The 19,491-nt window shown below is 41.1% G+C and overlaps 1 protein-coding gene across 3 annotated transcripts in view; it reads left to right on the forward strand.

The window, feature by feature from the left end:
* CRHR2 (corticotropin releasing hormone receptor 2) overlaps positions 1 to 19,491 on the forward strand; it is a 452,797-nt gene that overhangs the window by 108,835 nt on the left and 324,471 nt on the right. The window contains exon 1 of one of the 3 annotated variants that reach the window (XM_030197841.1): positions 8,273 to 8,338. The exons of the other annotated variants lie outside the window; for them this stretch is intronic. Within the exon in view, the coding sequence (XP_030053701.1) occupies positions 8,329 to 8,338 (10 nt within the window). The 5' untranslated portion in view covers positions 8,273 to 8,328. Of the gene's footprint in view, positions 1 to 8,272; positions 8,339 to 19,491 lie in introns of those variants that run through there. 3 annotated transcript variants of the gene reach the window in all.

A 19,491-nucleotide genomic window follows, 5' to 3' on the forward strand; every position in this document is an offset into this window, starting at 1 on the left:
AAAAAAAACTAACAAATCACAACAGTACTACTATATCATTCAGCTCAATCTGTTTTAAGCATGCCAAAGGCAAGGGATGATCACAGTATTGAAGGTCGAAGCCAAATCAAGTGAGACCAATAAGACAAGAAGTCCGGCATCCAAAATGCCTTGCACTTCACTGACAAACTCCACAAGAGCCATCTCAGTACTATAACCTGTGTGAAATGCTGCTTGCCTGGGATGCAGTACTGCATTATCATAAAAAAAAAAAAAAAAAACAACACAATTGATGCAAAACTAGCTTTTCAGTCAATTTTGCCAAAAAGTACAAATTAGAAATGGGTCTATAATGTTCCGGTCTTAGAATGTCCAGTAATTGCCTGTTCAAAATAGGTTACACAATAACCTGTTTTCAAGGCCGTAGTACTATTCTCGATTCCATACTTTGACAAATTATTGTCCGGATTAATGGTATAAGCCCATGCTTAGGTAATAACAACCATTTCCAAAGTATAGGATCTAATAATGCTGTCCCTTTTTTCACTTGACGTACCATCTTTTCCACCGTTATCAACGCTGGCTTCTGAAATTCAGACCACATCACCCTCTCCCCAGCAACTGTCGGACCAGTTACTGCTTTTTGTCAACAAACCCATTGAGATGTCTAGAGAATGATGAAGTTTATCCACTTTCTCAACAAAAAACTGAGCTAAACTTCCCACTGATGGAATCGGTATGGCCTTACTTGTGGCCTCACCATTCAATTTAGAAACAATAATAGGAAACCCATGTCAAAGGAATTGATGGAGCATTGCAGGTTCTATTGGCACACAAGGGCTGGTTGATCCTGTGTTGATTTTTTTTTAAGTTGCTGTTGCAATATCAGTACAAAAACTTGGAGGTGTGGGGGAAGGGGGCTATTAGGCTTGGTGGGAGGGGAAGGTAGATGACACTCATCCCCTTTTCCTATGGGCGCCTTTGAATTTAATCTAACCTGGTCCAATTTATCATTAACCAGTTAAATAGCAAGGACAACTGACATTTCTAATTGTTTTTGTCATGAAAAAGCTCACCACAGTGCGAGAGACAATCTGATGTTAACCAATTGTGAAGATCAAACCTCAGGAAACTTGAAATGTGATTACATTCAATTAGAAATAATTTCTTGCTCTCACTGTGCAAAATCTCACATCTGTAACCTTTTTGTTTTTACCCAAAAGATTTCAATTATTGCATCAAGGGTTTTGTGATGTATAGTCATTTTTGGAAAGAATGGAATTGAAATGGTACCATTATAACTCTGATTTGTATTTTTTTTTAATGCATTTGTTTCTTTTCTGTTTCCTTGAAATTTCTGCACATTATTTGAAGAATACAGTCGGACTGTAGGCAAGCCTCCAGGATGTAGCTGATGCAACCGGAAATATAAAACTGATTAATGTCAATCATTTATTTATTATTACATTTGTACCCTGCGCTTACCCACTCAAAGCAGGTTCAATGCGGCTTACATAGTAATAGGGATTATAGAGTATTGATAGATAAAAATAGGTTAAGTATAGCAGAATAATAAAAGAGATATCCTTTTCCCCTAAAGAGACAAGCTGCGAGTGCTGTCAGTATGGAAGCCTAGACATCCACATAACTTCTTACAGAGCTGGATTGTGCTTCTAATGATCCTGAATCTCTCACCCTGTCGACTACTCTAAATCACCCTGGAATTGAACAAATATAACATAGATGTTTCAGCATCACCTGCAGTATTCATAAAAGAACATCTACACCCTAAGAGCCATTGAGGTTTAGCTCTGAAGCATGTCCATCTTAGGGCTGTGTATTTGTTGGTTCACATTTGGTTAGTTAGCCAAAATTAATTTAACATGCTTTAGCCTATGAATTAATGCATGTTAAGTCTATGTGCATGAAACAGATGGAAAAATGTCTGAAAATCATAAGGAAAACCCAAATGAACTGAAAACAAAGTGAAAATGTCTGCCCTGTGCACATCCCTAGTTTGTTATTTATGCCACGTGGAAAGGAAAGCACCACCATATTCCTTCCTCCATTAAAGATGCTGTGAATCATGAGAAATTAACGTATTTTCATTCTTCTGGGTCACCAATAATAAAATATTGTTCAGTCAGTTCCATTCTGAAGTGTGACCTTTACATTGGTGCTGCCAATTATAAATGTTGCACCCCTTCAGGGTGTCCCTGGATCCAGGGTCTGACATGCTGGAGCCTCCCAAAGGCAGTCTCCATTGGTCCCTTACTTACTTGGTGCTCGGTGCCTACACCTGGGTAAGAAAATTGTTAGCAGGTGGGATTACCCTCTTCTCCTCCCAGGAAAAATTCTTTTTTTCCCAGAAATTTTATTAAAGTTTTCATAATTACATACATACATAAAAGGTATAACAGTAAAATGGAGCAATAGAATAGGGACATACTAATAATAAAAATAAGAGCTGGAGAAGTGATTCAAGTCAATAAGTATTCTGGCATTAAGATTGATTAAGGATTACTTTCAAGTTGAGTGAATATAGTCCGTTAGGGGAGACCAAGTCAGTGTCTTTTTGTTGCGGAGTCCAGTAAAACTTGCAGAGGCTATTTCCATTTTGTGATAGAACTGACTGCCACCAAAAGTGTTCATTAAGCATTGAAGATTCTTCCAATTCGTTAAGATCATGAATTGTCCAACGGTAATCAGAATATCAAATAAATCTAGTTGTTTCTCTGGCAGACAGATTTCATGGGAACAAGATTTAAATATGATTATTGAGATACTAAGTTTGACATTAGTATGAAATATAGAACATATGATTTCCCAGATATCTTCCCAAAACATTATAATTTGTTTACAATCATAAATCATATGTACAAGTGTGCCAACTTGTGTTTGACAATGCCAACAAAGATTGGAAGATGCTAGCTTAGCAATGTGGAGTTTCCGTGGAGTCCAAACAGCTCTATGATAGAGGAAGAACATTGATTGCATAAGATTAGCAGAGGATAAGGGTCTTATCAAGGGCCTCCACAAGTGTGAATGTATAGATTGTGGAAGAACTTGATCAGCATCCCTCTCCCATACTTCTCTAAGTGAGTGACAGTGTTTATAATGATGAGAAAGTAGAATCTTAGAAATAGAAGAGGCTACATGACCTTTGTTGATCAAGGACGTAGTAATCTGATAGAGGGCTCGTGGATGCTAGATGAATTGAGTATATTTGTAGCTTTAATGCAGTGTGTCAGTTACAACCATTGAAAGAAGTGTTCCCTGGGAATGTGCCTGTTTGTGAGGAGTTCTTGAAATGTTAGTAGAGTATTCTGTCTCGCTATGCATAGGTCTTCAATGGTCCAAATTCCATTATTAGTCAAATTTTTCCATTAGAATGTTTTTTTGTTAATACGAAATTTGGTGTTATTCCATATGGGAAGCTGTAGTGTGGAAGGGATAGGATATTCTAGAATTTTATCCAAATTTAGTAAACAGTTTTTAGTGCTTTGTAATACTAGATTATCTACTACGGAAGAATCAGATGACATGGATATAGTTAAATATAGTGGTATTGAAGAGGAAATGAGCTGCTCTAACTGAAGCCATATTGGTATATATGCTTCTTTAGTGTTGAACCAGTAACAACCTTGCTGTTAAAAAAAAAGGCTGCAGTGAACAAAGCTAATAAACTAAACAGATTTTATTGAGCTATTCACATAGACCTCTTTATACACCGTCTTATGCACCTAAGAAATTAGGATTTCTTATCACTTTAACTCAGTTACCATAAACAAACACGAACAGTTTTGTTACTTAACCTCTTTAAACCAATATATCAAAAACTTTCTTTAATTTGTGCACTTAAACCAACAGTATAAGAACATAAGAATAGCCATACTGGGTCAGATCAATGGTCCATCTAGCCCAGTATCCTGTTTCCAATAGTGGCTCAGCCAGGTCACGGCTGAGCCAGGTCACAGGTACCTGGCAGAAACCCAAATAGTGGCAAAACTCCATGCTACCAATTCCAGGGCAAGCAGTAGTTTCCCCATGTCTGTCTCAATAGCAGACTATGGACTTTTCCTCCAAGAACTTGTCCAAACCTTTTTAAAACTCAGATACGCTAACCACTGTTACTACATCCTCCGGCAAAGCATTCCAGAGCTTGAGTGAAAATATGTTTCCTCTGTTTGTTTTAAAAGTATTTACAGGTAACTTCCTTGAGTGTTTCCTACTCTTTGTACTTTTGGAACAAGTAAAAAATTGATTCTACATCACTCAGTATTTTATAGACTTCAATTATATCTCCCCTCATCAGTCTCCTTTCCAAGCTGAGAAGCCCTAACCTCTTTAGCCTTTCCTCATCTGGGAGGAGTTCTATCTCCTTTATCATTTTAGTTGTTCTTTTTTGAACCTTTTTTGGAAAGGTAGTGTGTCAGTTTTCGGGGTAGTTTTTACTATGAAGCTTATATGGGGGTGAATTACAGGTGTGTGCTTTTTTGAGCTGTGGGAGCTGTTTGGAGGATGGAGCAGTTGTGAGAGGTGGGTACTTTATGGCGTATGGGACAGTTTGGAGGTTTGGAAGAGTAGGGACTTCTACCTTTTTCCTTGCCCTGTTCTCTAAATATTCAGTTTTACTCTAACTTTCTATGTTACAGAAATAGGAACGGCTTCTTTCATAGAACTGGATATGGCCATTTTTGAGGGGACTTATTTCACTGGAATCTCCAGTCCAATTTTTGGCCCATTTTAAAATTTTCAGAGAGTTATTTTGCTCCCAGACAGATGGACAGACAGAATGTTTCTCTTTCAACATTCTTCAACTAGAATTTTTGTCCCAAATTTTCAGGCATTGTCCTACATCTAAAACATGTGGAGGGGCATTTTTGATATGATGTCTAAATCCGAATTTGGATTCTATATATGACACCTGAAAAATCAGCACCGAAAATAAGTACATAAGACCAAAGGCCCATCAAGCCCAGCATCCTGTTTCTAACTGTGGCCAATCCAGCTTACAAGTACCTGGCAAGATCCCAAAATGGTACAATACATTTTATGCTGCTTATCCCTAGATTTACTCACATTAACGTCTCCATCTTTATCACCATCAATGGACATGCAGAAATAAATCTTTAACTATTCGGGGATCTTCAGACATTTCAAAAGTTTCCACCATATGAGACCATGCCACAAATTGTAAATGGTGTCCTTTATATCCTCATGGATCAACCCGTCAATTTTATACTTTATCTTTTTCTTACATTTTGCTCTTTATATTCTTTAAAAAAATTGTATATCTTCAATGATTTGTTCAAAATTATTACTTATATTTAACTTATCTTATAGAAAATAGCAGCAGCGATTTCCTCCAGCTCAAACCTCTGCCGACATGGCCAGGTTTCGTTACACTTCGTCAGGGAAGAGGCTAGCATTTCTATAGTGGCTTCAACATCTCAAGAAAAAATGGCTGCCAAAACTTGGTGTAAATGCCGTAACCAATCACCCTGAACATTGATTTTCAGAATGCCCACAGCCCACCCATTTCACACCCATGTGTTTGCCCCTTTTTGGCAGCATGCATTAGAGTTTACACATACCACTTAACAGAGTACGCTTAGCAAGTTGTGTGTGTAAATTCTAATTAATGCCAATTAGTGCCACTAATTGCTTGTTACGTGGCAATTTTTGGCACTGGCTTGTTAAGTAATTAAATTATATGTGCAAATCCAGAATATGACCGGATTTGCCCACGCAGGTTTTGGTCACACTATCAGGGGCATTTTCGAAAGAGAAGGGCGCCCATCTTCCAAAACAAATCGGAAGATGGGTGTCCTTCTCTCAGGGTAGCCCAAATCGGCATAATCGAAAGCCGATTTTGGGTGGCCTCAACTGCAGTCTGTCATGGGGGTGACCAAAGTTCATGGGGCATGTCGGAGGCATAGCGAAGGCGGGACTGGGGCATGCTTAAGAGATGGGCGTCCTCAAACCATAATGGAAAAAAGAAGGGCGTCCCTGATGAGCATTTGGTCGACTTTACTTTGTCCATTGTTTTCACGACCAAGCCTCATAAAGGTGCCCGAACTGACCAGATGACCACCGGAGGAAATCGGGGATGACCTCCCCTTACTCCCCCAGTGATCACCAACCCCCTCCCACCCTAAAAAAAAAATTAAAAATTTTTTGACAGCCTCTATGCAAGCCTCAAATGTCATACCCAGCTCCATGACAACAGTGTGCATGTCCCTGGAGCAGTTTTAGTGGGTGCAGTGCACTTCAGGCAGGCGGACCCAGGCCCATCCCCCCTACCTGTTACACTTGTGGTGGTAAATGTGAGCCCTTCAAAACCCACCCAAAACCTACTGTACTCACATGTAGGTGCCCCTCTTCACCCCTTAGGGCTATGGTAGTGATGTACAGTTGTGGGGAGTGGGTTTTGGGAGGAGTTGGGGGGATCAATTTCTGAAGTCCACTGCAGTGCCCCCTAGGGTGCCCGGTTGGTGTCCTGGCACGTGAGGGGGACCAGTGCACTACGAATGCTGGCTCCTCCCATGACCAAATGGCTTGGATTTGGTCGTTTTTGAGTTGGGCGTCCTCGGTTTCCATTATCGCCGAAAACCGGGGACGACCATCTCTAAGGTCGACCTAAATGTTGAGATTTGGGCGTTCCCAACTGTATTATCCAAACGAAAGATGGATGCCCATCTTGTTTCAATAATAGCGGTTTCCCCACCCCCTTCACGGGGGCTGTCCTGCGGAGACGCCCTCAGGAAAACTTGGGCGCTCCGATCAATTTATGCCCCTCCACATAGAATTCAGGGGTTTGTGCTTAGTGTGTTTATCTTTTTGGACCATTAAAAAAACAAAAAACAAAAAAAACATCCAAATGAAAAACATACAAAATTAATCCATTGATGTTGGAGGAGCCAGAATTCTTAGTAGACTGTTATAATTATCTGACTGTATCATATTGTTAATGTTTTTCTTGAATGTAAGCCACGATGAACCTCTTTATTATGTATAGCAGCAGTTTTTTTGCTTGAAGATAGCACATCAGATAAAAGCATGAGCTCTACTGGAGCATGGACTCAACACCTTCCATGTTTCAGCCTTTGCCTTCATCAGGAGTCCAGATCTTAGAGCAAATCAAGGAGAATGTGCCGAATAAAACAAGCAGCATACAAAAAAAGCTGGTGCAGATCTAGTGTGGCGCAGGTTAACTAGGGTTTATACCAGTTTTTTGTGTGGCTGCTTGTTTTATTCCCCCCCCAAAAACCAGTGAGATTAAAAAATATGTTTTTCCTTCAGAGGGCACAGATACAATTGAAGTATATACATTAATATCCTCCTGAAGAATACTGATCAAATTCTACTTATTTAATATTTAATACTTGTCTATTAGATTGTAAGCTCTTTGAGCAGGGACTGTCTTTCTTCTATGTTTGTGCAGCGCTGCGTGCGCCTTGTAGCGCTATAGAAATGCTAAATAGTAGTAGTAGTAGTAGTTATTTAATACTAAGCAAGTCAGCAGATGAAGATATATATTGGGTGCCTTGAAACAGCTGACAGGCGAAACATGGACCATGTCGGGACCCAAAGAATGATTTTTTTTTTTTAAAGATAAGTTGCTGAAGTATTGGAGAATTTGTTTAAGACTGAAATTGGACACTAGTAGCAAGTAAAAAAGGAAAAACATGTGCAATGATTATATGAACGAAGACTATGAAAAAGAAAACCTTTGTTGGTCTTAATTGGTCTCTCAGTAGTATGAGTACACAAAAAATATTTAAATAAATGTATTTCTACATAAGTAGAATTTGAATTCTTTGGGAAGATATTAATGCATATGCTTGGTTTATTCAGCACGTTCTCCATGATTGACTCTAAGATCGGGACTCCTGATGAAGGCATAGAATTTGGACATTTGTAACAGAGGGGCATTTTTAAAGGCATTTTAAGACATCCAGCTGCTTTGAAAATGAGCACCATAATATTCCTGCATCACTACCTCTCTATCCCATCACTTTTCAAGACCTTTGTATGAATATATGGCAATGTTAGCACAGAAAGCTAAAGATTTACCATTCTTTCCGCCAGTGAGAGCTTGTATTGTAAATACTTTGACCTTGAATGCTTTAATTGCTTGATCCTCAGAACATATTTTCTTTCACTGGAGAAAATGCAATTTATTTCCATTTTTTTCCAGTAAGAACTTCTTTTTCTCTTAATTTCAATTGCATTTATGGTTTTATTCAATGATGTTTTTCTCATAGGCAAGTGAATGGGGTAAAAGTCCTCTTTGAACAAAGCTGTTAGATCCTCAGTGTGACAAAAGAGCAAAAGAATCTGATAATGAATGCAGGTAACCTTATGTCGGTTCAAAACACGGCAAGTTTTGCCTTTAGTAGAAAGTGGATATCTTTTAAAAGTTTTGTTATAAGTTAAATAATATATTCCATTTCATACCAGGGATATATTCACCATATCACTTTTAGGAAGAGAGTTGACCCTGAGATATTTGTAGATAGGCTGTTGAGCATTTCTTTTGATACATCTGCATCACTATTTGACCAAGTAAAGGAATAGAACAGGATGTTAAGACAATGTTAAAGAAAACTTGAATAAATTATTGTTCTTAACTTACTCCTTGGTTTGGTGATGTGTTGTGTCTTGAAGTGGAATATCCAGTGCACAAGGAGATAGTGGTATAAGCTAAAATCTGAGCAGGACAAGCTGAATCATCAGGTATGTCTTCATTTCTCGCCCTTCACTCCTAATCCTCAAGGGTTACCAACAAGTCAGGATTTCAAGATATCTCTACTGAATATGCTTGAAATAGATTTGCATACAATGGAGGTAGTAGGCATGCAAATCTCCTTTATGTGTATTCAATAGGATATCTTGAAAACTCAACCTGTGTCACATTTGTGACTGTTTCCTTGTCTGTGCTCACCTCACCCTCTGGTGGCCAGAACCAGTGGCTGCTATGAACTGTCACACGTTCCAGACTTCAGCCCAGTCCGGTCCGGATCTTCCAGGCTGCCAGACTTGCTTTTCTTGTTTGGGCCAGAACAGCACCCGTAGCTGTCTTGTGATTGCTGCAGCTGAACTGCAGCTGCTGATGGGCTTTATTTGCCACCTGGAAACTTTTGTGTTGGCCTTTGCATCGCCTAAGGCCTCTAGTATGTTGGGGTGCTCTGTGCACTTCTGCCTAGTCCAGTTTCTAGTCTGAGATCCTTGTCTGATTCTAGTTAGTCTGTGTATAGTTTAGCTTTGGTTTTATTGCTTATTTCCTAGTTTTGTTTTCTGGTCTGTATTCCTTGTCTAGTTCTTATCTGTTTGTGTTTCTGTCTAGTGGCTGCTTTGCAGCTTTTAGTCCTGATTCTTATCTGTTTGTGTTTCTGTCTTAGTGGCTGCCTGGCAGCTTTTAGTCCTAACTGTTTTGTGTGTGTATCCTGTTAGTATCCAGTTCCTGCCCTGTCCTGTAAGTCCGGCCGACCGCCTGCACTCAGGGGCTCAACTCCTGAGGAACAGCGGTCAAGTGCTGGTGAAGTCTAGTTGTTCCTGCTCTGCCTGTTCCAGCTTGTTTGCCTCTGCTGCAACTCCTGTCCAGGGTTCCAGTCCTGTTCTGCCTTGTCCCTGGTTTAGGGGTGATTTTTCCAGCCACTGCCGCTCCATGGCAGTGGTCCAAGGGCTCACAAACCCAGTGTTTCTGTGAGAAGCCTGACAACCTGTTGGTGGTCCTCAAGGACTGGGAGTGAAGACCAAAAGCTTTAGCTTATATAAAACTGTTGTTCAAGAGGCTAAATACTCTATCGTTTTGAATTCAGGATAGCCAGTACACATCAGCTAGTTTTATTGGTAAGGACTTAATTCAGTCACGTGGAGGGGCATAATCGAAAGGGACACCCAAGTTTTGCTGAGGACGTCCTTGCAAAATGTCCTGGCGAAGGGGCGGGAAAACCGTATTATCGAAACAAGATGGACGTCCATCTTTCGTTTCGATAATACGGTTGGGGACGCCCAAATTCTGAAATTTAGGTCATCCTTAGAGATGGTCGTCCCTAGACTTGGTCGTTTCTGATTTGGGGCGATAATGTAATCCAAGGACGCCCATCTCAGAAATGACCAAATGCAAGCCTTTTGGTTGTGGGAGGAGCCAGCATTCATAGTGCACTGGTCCCCCTGACATGCCAGGACACCAACCAGGCACCCTAGGGGACACTGCAGTGGACTTCATAAATTGCTCCCAGGTACATAGCTCCCTTACATTTATTTATTTATTTATTTATTTATTACATTTGTATCCCACACTTTCCCACTAAAAGCAGGCTCAATGCGGCTTACATAGTAATAGGTAACACAGAGTTTGTTATGTAAAGTCCTTGTGTTCTGAGCCCCCCAAATCCTCCCAAAACCCACTACCATAGCCCTTACAGGTGAAGGGGGCACCTAGATGTGGGTAGAGTGGGTTTCTGGTGGGTTTTGGAGGGTTCACATTTACAACCACAAGTGTAACAGGTAGGAGGGGATGGGCCTGGGTCCACCTGCCTGAAGTGCACTGCACCCACTAAAACTGCTCCAGGGACCTGTATACTGCTGCGATGGAGCTGAGCGTGACATTTGAGGCTGGCATAGAGGCTGGCACAAAAGATTTTTAAAGATGTTTTTTGAGGGTGGGAGGGGGTTAGTGACCACTGGGCGAGTAAGAGGAGGTCATCCTTGATTTCCTTCGGTGGTCATCTGGTCAGTTCAGGCACCTTTTTGTGGCTTGGCCGTAACAAAAACAGGACCAGGTAAAGTCATCCAAGTGCTCGTCAGTGCACCCTTTTTTCCATTATGGTTTGAGGACGCCCATGTGTTAGGCACGCCCAAGTCCCGCCTTCGCTACACCTCCGACATGCCCCCGTGAACTTTGGTCATCTCCGCGACGGAAAGCAGTTGGGGATGCCCAAAATCAGCTTTCAATTATGCCGATTTGGGCGACCCTGTGAGAAGGACACCCATCTTCTGATTTGTGTCGAAAGATGAGCGTCCTTCTTTTTCAAAAATAAGCCTGCTAGTAATTTTGTTCTATTTCATATTCTTCCTTGGATTGTTATAATGCCTTTGTATCGCTCCATGGTGCGATCGCACCTTGAATATTGTGTTCAATTCTGGTCGCCGCATCTCAAAAAAATATATAGTGGAATTAGAAAAGGTGCAGAGAAGGGCGATGAAAATGATAAAGGGGATGGGATGACTTCTCTATGAGGAAAGGCTAAAGCGGCTAGGTCTCTTCAGCTTGGAGAAAAGGCGGCTGAAGGGAGATATGATAGAGGTCTATAAAATAATGAGTGGAGTTGAACAGGTAGATGTGAAGCATCTGTTTACACTTTCCAAAAATACTAGGACTAGGGGGGCATGTGATCAAGCTACAATGTAGTAAATTTAAAACGAATCTGAGAAAATTAAACTCTTGAATTCGTTGCCAGAACATGTGGTAAAGGCGGTTAGCTTAGCAGAGTTTAAAAAAGGTTTGGATGGCTTCCTAAAGAAAAAGTCCATAGACCATTATTAAATGAACTTGGGGAAAATCCACTATTTCTGAGATAAGCAGTATAAAATGTTTTGTACTTTTTTGGGATCTTGCCAGGTATTTGTGACCTGGATTGGCCACTGTTGGAAACAGGATGCTGGGCTTGATGGACCTTTGGTCTTTCCCAGTATGGCAATACTTATGGACTTAAGCAGGCCAATTTTGTAAGAAAAACAGGAGCAGGTAAAGTTGTCCAAGTGCTCGTCGGGAATGCCTTTTTTCCGTTATGGGTTGAGGACGCCCATGTGTTAGGCATGCCCAAGTCCCGCCTTCGCTACACCTCCAATATGCCCCCGTGAACTTTGCTCATCCCTGCGACGGAAAGCAGTTGGGGGTGCCCAAAATCAGCGTTCAATTATGCCGATTTGGGCGACCCTGTGAGAAGGACGCCCATCTTCCAATTTGTGTTGAAAGATGGGCGTTCTTCTCTTTCGAAAATAAGCCTGGAAATAAACACTTCTACCCACCCAATGCCAAACACACAAAGTTTTTTTTTCTTTTTTATCTGCCCTCCAGAACAATTAACTGTGTGCAGCAGTAATACAACCCAAGAAGGAACTCACAGGAATAGTGGACTTCAGAAATGAAGCCAAAAGACTCTGAAACCACACTCCTGACACCTGAACACCTGAACAAAAAATTATAATCCACCCATTCCCAAGCAACCGTGGCCAAACAATCTGAAGCCTTATTTTTCCCCCGCTGCTTGTTATATAATTCATGCTTCATCATTATCATGTTAATATAATACTAAATGTTTATTTCTTATATATTTCCACTATTCATGATGTATTGTAAGCCACATTGAGTCTGCAAAGAGCTGGGAAAATGTGGGATACAAATGCAATAAATAAATAAATAAATAATAAAAAAATAAAAAAATAATTTAACTGTAATGGTAGAATACAAACAATTACATTAATCTAAATAGGTTAATGTCAGTGTTTGAACCATGACAGAGAAGTTTTTCTTATCAAAGTAAGGACGTACATTACACAACTGTCACAGTTTAAAGAACACTGTCTTAACAATGTAATTAACTTGAGGTTCAAGAGAGAGAGAGTTTCTGCTCCTGGAGGGCTCATCATTCACTATAAGGGGGTTATGGCGAGATGTGTACCTGGAACATCTTATGTGAAGTCCACTGCAGTGCCCCCTTGGCTGCCCTGCTGGGATCTCTGTGTGGCCAGTCTATTAAGAATGAAGGCCCTCTGATATCCCAATGACTGGTTTTTGGATGTTTAACTCTTTGATATTTTATTTTCCAAAATGGTCCCAAAAGAAAAACGCACCGAGTATAAAACGTCTAGGAAAAGGGTCATTTTCCTAGCATACTTCTCGATACCCTGTCCTCACTTGGATTCCAGGGCTCTATCCTTTCCTGGTTCTCTTCCTACCTCTCCCTCCGCACCTTTAGTGTTCACTCTGGTGGATCCTCTTCTACTTCTATCCCTCTGCCTGTCGGCGTACCTCAGGGTTCTGTTCTTGGTCCCCTCCTCTTTTCTATCTACACTTCTTCCCTTGGTTCATTAATCTCATCCCATGGCTTTTCCTACCATCTCTATGCTGATGACTCCAAAATCTACCTTTCTACCCCTGATATCTCACCTTGCATCCAAACCAAAGTTTCAGTGTGCTGTCTGGATGTCTCAACGCCACCTGAAATTAAATATGACCAAAACCGAGCTTCTCATTTCCCCCCCCCCAAACCCACCTCCCCGTTTCCCACGTTTTCTATTTCTGTTGATGGCTCTCTCATTCTCCCTGTCTCCTCAGCTCGAAACCTTGGGGTCATCTTTGACTCTTCTCTCTCCTTCTCTGCTCATATCCAACAGATTGCCAAGACCTGTCGTTTCTTTCTTTACAACATTCGTAAAATCCGCCCCTTTCTTTCCGAGCACTCTACCAAAACCCTCAACCACACCCTTGTCACCTCTTGTTTAGACTACTGCAATGTGCTTCTTGCTGCCCTCCTACTTAGTCACCTCTCCCCTCTCCAGTTGGTTCAAAACTCTGCTGCCCGTCTCGTCTTCCACCAGGGTCGCTTTACTCATACTACCCCTCTCCTCAAGTCGCTTTACTGGCTCCCTATCCGTTTTCGCATCCTGTTCAAACTTCTTCTACTAACCTATAAATGTACTCACTCTGCTGCTCCCCAGTATCTCTCCACACTCATCCTTCCCTACACCCCTTCCCGTGCACTCCGCTCCATGGATAAATCCTTCTTATCTGTTCCCTTCTCCACTACTGCCAACTCCAGACTTCGCGCCTTCTGTCTCGCTGCACCTATGCCTGGAATAAACTTCCTGAGCCCCTACGTCTTGCCCCATCCTTGGCCACCTTTAAATCTAGACTGAAAGCCCACCTCTTTAACATTGCTTTTGACTCGTAACCACTTGTAACCACTCGCCTCCACCTACCCTCCTCTATTCTTTCCCGTACACATTAATTGATTTGATTTGCTTACTTTATTTTTTGTCTATTAGATTGTAAGCTCTTTGAGCAGGGACTGTCTTTCTTCTATGTTTGTGCAGCACTACGTACACCTTGTAGCGCTATAAAAATGCTAAATAGTAGTAGTAGTAATTTTCAAACCAAAAAAATTGACTTTTTGAGGTTCCAAAATGGCTATGTTCACCACTCAGTTCTTGGACATTTTTAGCAAAATGTCCAAAATTGAACTTATCCAACATGCCCCTCGTATTTTAAAATTTTCCCCATCAGCATTTTCACTCTGTGAGGCTTGCATAAAATTCTACAAAGTGCTCAGTTGAGCCAGGGCTTACAGCAAGTAACTGAGTGGGTAATCGTGCTTAGCTTCTTGCTTCATTTTTTAGACTTTAAAAGATAAAAGAAAAAATTGCATTTCATTACTTCGTTTCTAAATTGGATGATTCTTATACATGTAAGTGTTGGCTCTTATACATAGAAGGTACATGGATAAACAATATGGAAGCACCTCAGTGAAGACACTCTGTTTGCACAATAGGTCCATGTAATTGCTGCTTCCACTGTACATGCCATCAAATACATGTGATATATCTTTTACAAAAATGTGCCCTGCAGATCCCATTATAAAATACGAGGAAGATTGTGAATCAGTGGCGTGGCCACGGGGGCCTGGGCCCCCATAGATTTGGCCCTGGACCCCCCCTGCCAATGACCCTCTCGACCACCCTCCCGCCGCCAACTCTCCCCCACCGCCGCCTACCTTTGCTGGCGGGGGACCCCAACCCCCGCCAGCCGAGGTCCTCTTCTTCCGGCGCAAGGCTTCGTTCTGTTTCTGTTGCACGATGTACGTGCAGGACGTCAGACTCACAGAAACAGAAAGTTGTTGGTGGCGGCACTGGGGGGGGGGGGGGGTTGTCAGCGCCAGGGGGGGCTAAAATGTGCCTCTCACCTCGGGCTCTGGACCCCCCTCCCGCCGAAGTCTGGCTACACCCCTATTGTGAACATCCTGACGTTGACATCCTAATTCCTACTCAACATCCCATGCAAAATGTGTCATAGGTTCTGTATTGTTAGGATGTTCTTTTTTTAAATATCTTGTTGCTAATTTGAAGATCAAAAGGTCCTCATGTGGCAATTTATTTTATTGGTAGAACCTGCTTCCTGTACAAAATGATGAGCATCAATAACCCAGCAGAGAGGTGGAAGTTCTTTGGCATGCATACATTTTATAAATATGTAAATTCAGCATATTGTTTTGAGGGGCATATTTGATATGACGTTTACATCTGACTTTGGACGTTTTGCAAAAAACATCCCAGATTTGTGTGGGAAATATAGTGATTTTCGAAACAGAAAAATGTTTATCTTTTTGTTTTGAAAATGGCCATTTGCTAGATGTTTTTGTGCTCAGTGCGTTTCTTTTTGGTCCATTTTCAGAAAAAAAAAGTCTGAGTGAAAAACACACAAAATCAATCCATTGGAGCCAGTATTCTTAGTAGCCTGGCCACACAGACATCACAGGAGAGCAATGGGGAACCCTAGGGGACACTGCTGTGGACTTCATATAAAAGCTCCCAGAAACCAATCTCACCGTTACCCGCTGAGCCCTCCAAAACCCACCAAAAATCTACTGTCCACAACTGTACACCACCACAGTCATCCTTATAGCTGAAGGGGTCACCTATACATGGGTACAATAGGTTTTTGGTGAGTGTGGGAGGGCTCACCACAAGTGTAATAGGTAGAATTGGGTATGGGCCTGGGTCTCCCTCTTTACATTGCACTGCACGTCTGACCACTAGACTTCTCCAGGGATATGCTTGCTGCTTTAATAGGACTGGCTTTAACATCTGAAGCTGTCACAGAGAATGGTATGTACTGTTTCTTTCACATCTTTGGGGGGGGGGGGGGGTGAGAGGGAGATCAATGACCACTGAGGGACTAAGGAGTGGTAATGTCTTAATCCCCTTCAGTGGTTATCTGGTCATTTAGGGCACCTTTTTGTGCCTTATTCATTATAAAAACAGGTGTAGACCAAAACATTTAGACTGCTGCCCCTGACGTTTTTGTTTTGTTCCATTATGGCAGACATTAGTAATGTCCAAATCCTGCCCTTAACACACCCACAGCACATCCCCTTCTGATTTGCACAAACTGCCGATTAACTGCGTACCAAAACGTTTAAATAATGAGCTTCAAAAATACCGATTTGAATGAAAAGTAGTTCTTTATCAGTTGTGAAACTTCTGTCGGACCAATAAAACAATCTAAAGAAAGGACTTTTGTGATCTGGACAATGTGTTGTACAACATCATTGGACTGTTCTTACTTTGGTCTCATGAAAGAATCACAGCCTATCCACTGTTGTCTCTTCCGTCAATAGCCCATTTTGTTTAATTAGAATACGTTCATGGACCAGCTAATAAGAGTAGCCCTGTGGGTAGAAAATGTAGGCCACGTTAATCAGTGCAGTTTACAGATTGATGGCAATGAGAAATGGAAGCAGAAAATTCAAAAGGGCTTCCTGTGCAGTTTGAATTCCTCTCTCCTCCTCCCTTGCTCCTCCCCTTCTTTCCTGCCCCTCCCCTTGCTACCCCTTGTTTCCCTCCCACTACTACCTCTGCTCTCTAGCTGGTCCTCCCTGTACCCTTCCCCACACTTCTGTCTTCGCTGGCCTTCAGCCCGGTTGTGGTCGGCCCCCCTTTAATGGGTGTGCCTGGTTCTTTTTGTTTAATTAGAATACATTCATGGACCAGCTAATAAGAGTAGCCCTGTGGGTAGAAAATGTAGGCTATGTTAATCAGTGCAGTTTACAGATTGATGGCAATGAGAAATGGAAGCAGAAAAACTGTTCACACTTCATTGGTGATGAGATTTGAACCTCCCATTAATCTGTACGTTACAGAAGGCTTGAATACATAGTATTATATTACTAAATGTTGGCTTTCCATTTTGGACATGTTACAGTAGGTGAGCAGACAAAGCACGCTTTGAAATGATCCATCCACCAAAAGAGGATTACATTAAATAATAATACCATGTCAAAGTAAACAAAAGCTACAGTTTAAACTCAAACAGTCCTCAGTGTGCATACTTTAAGGGGCTCAATAAAATGATTTTGCAAACATTATTTAATACATATTTAAACGGAATTTTGAAAAAGGCAACAGTGACTCTGTAAAACACCTGAGGCAAACTCTTCTCAGATCCATCTTTGCAATTTGTTCAGATTAGCAGAAGCTGTGGAGAATGCGCTGTAATGTATTTATGGTGCCAGAATAAATATTTTAGAGGGTGCATCGTGAAACTTAAAACAGAGTTACTGAAACTACTCTGTACTAGATAGAGCTCTCTGCTATTGAAGAACTAACTTCAGCAATGTTAAAGCAACCCATTATTTAAAAATATGTACTTTGAATGATTGCACTGGCAAACAAGATGTGATTGATAGTGTGGAAGGTATTTTAATAACAAAATTCTGAAATTAGCCAGCATTTCCTTAAGGTTCAGTGCCTCTCTGGAATTACTGAATGACTTTAGAAGCAGTTTAGTGATGGAAAACAAAATGATACAGCCGAGAAAATCAGAGCTGGCTGTCTGTGCTTTATCTAATCCACAATTAAGCAAAACTATCTCATCTTTCTTTCTTTTCTCACTATGATTGTAATGGAATCCCTTGTATTTGTTCAACTTAAAAAAAAAAAAATATATATATATATATATAGTTCCTACATTGATTCTGTAAAGTTGGATTGCATTCTGTCTGCTGGGAAAAATATGTGTAGTTACTGTGTGGGTAGTGCATGAATCCTTACCGCTAAGTCAATGGCTGGTAGTAAGGGCTCAGGCTGTATATAGGCATGTGCTAGTTTTAGTTTTTTGCACATGTCCATTTCCCGGACCATTAAAAATTGTCCTTTTTCCAGCCGTGGTAAAAATTGGCCCAGCCTGTGTCCAAAAAAGACATGCCTACTCTACCGCAGGCCACTTTTTACCGCGGCTTTGGAAAACGACCTCTAAATTATTAGGTAGGTATAATAGGCATCTCAGAGATGTCAAAGATGGAATTGAGTCAATCAGAATAAAAATTCAGGAGGACGCATATTGCAGCATGGAAGCCTTATGAATAGAATTTCAATGGGAGAAACAAATGAGAATACTGGTGAAGCTATACAACCGCCTGTCTGGCCAGAATGAACAGACAGATAATGAAATATTAACAGAAATTAGGGAAGCTAACAACATTTGGCAACACTAAAATCTTGGGTGATTTCAATTACCTTAATATTGTCATGTCAAGAAGGTAAAGTTCTTAGATGAAATAAATGATTGCTTCATGGACCTGCTGGTTCAGGGATCAACAAGGGAAGGAGCTACTATCTAGTCCTTAAAGGAATGCAGACTTTTTATGTTGGAACTACTTGACAACAGTGAACATAAAGGACTAAATTCAATAAATTGGTACAGAAAAATTGTGTTTAAAGTTAGGCGCTGTGTATAGAATAGCACCAAGCGCCATTTATAGAATAGCGCCAAGTGCCAGAAACTGTGACTACATTTAGGCGCAACCATTTACACCAACACAACCTTGGTGTAAATCCCTGTACCTAAATTAGTCACGGATCCCCTTTGTTCTATAACACGTATAAATTAAAGGAATTTCTCTGATCCTCCCATGGCCTTGCCCCCTTTTTGTACCCACGCATTAAATGTATTCACGTAAATTTTAATTAATCCAATTAGCTTGTTAAAACCTCATATTATCAATACTAATTGGTTCACTATTTAATTAAATTGTATCTGCAAATTGGGCGTGTGACCAATTTGCACATTCAATTTTTAGTGACAAAATTTGGGGAAAATGATCAAATTTGAGATAGCCATTGAAGACACTAAGGAAATCAGTGTCAGCATTTAACTTTTGAAAGAACAACTGTGATAAACTGAGGAAAATGGCTGAAAAGCTAAAAGAAACATCTGCAAAGCTTAAAAGAACAATCTGTAACTGCGCTAGGGTAGTTACGCATTCCATACACATGAAGTGAAGAGATAATTGTCATTTGCGTGCCCATGTACACTATGGGCCCCTTTTACCAAACTGCAGCAAAAGAGGGCCTGCGGTTTTTGATGCGTGCCAATGCTCCCTTTTACTGCAGTGGTAGTCTTTCTTCTTTTAAAGAAATGACCATGCGGCGAGTGAAGCACTTGCCGCACAGCCATTTCAGGGGGAGCCCTTACCACCAACCATTGAGGTGGCAGTATGGGCTCCCTCGCTAACCCGGTGGTAAATGGACAGCGTGCAACAGTGCCCGATTACCACCAGGTACATACTGGTGCTACAAAAATACATATATTTGTGTAGCACCGGATATGATGGCACGCTGGGGGTAGCCCGGCGGTACTTCCTTTTTAGCGAGCAGTAAGCCCACGTTGGGCTTACCGCCGCTTTGTAAAAGGGCTCCTATGTGTTATTCTATAAAATAGTA

Source organism: Microcaecilia unicolor, chromosome 1 (genome assembly GCF_901765095.1).
Source record: "Microcaecilia unicolor chromosome 1, aMicUni1.1, whole genome shotgun sequence".
In the NCBI taxonomy this organism is placed as follows: Eukaryota; Metazoa; Chordata; class Amphibia; order Gymnophiona; family Siphonopidae; genus Microcaecilia; species Microcaecilia unicolor.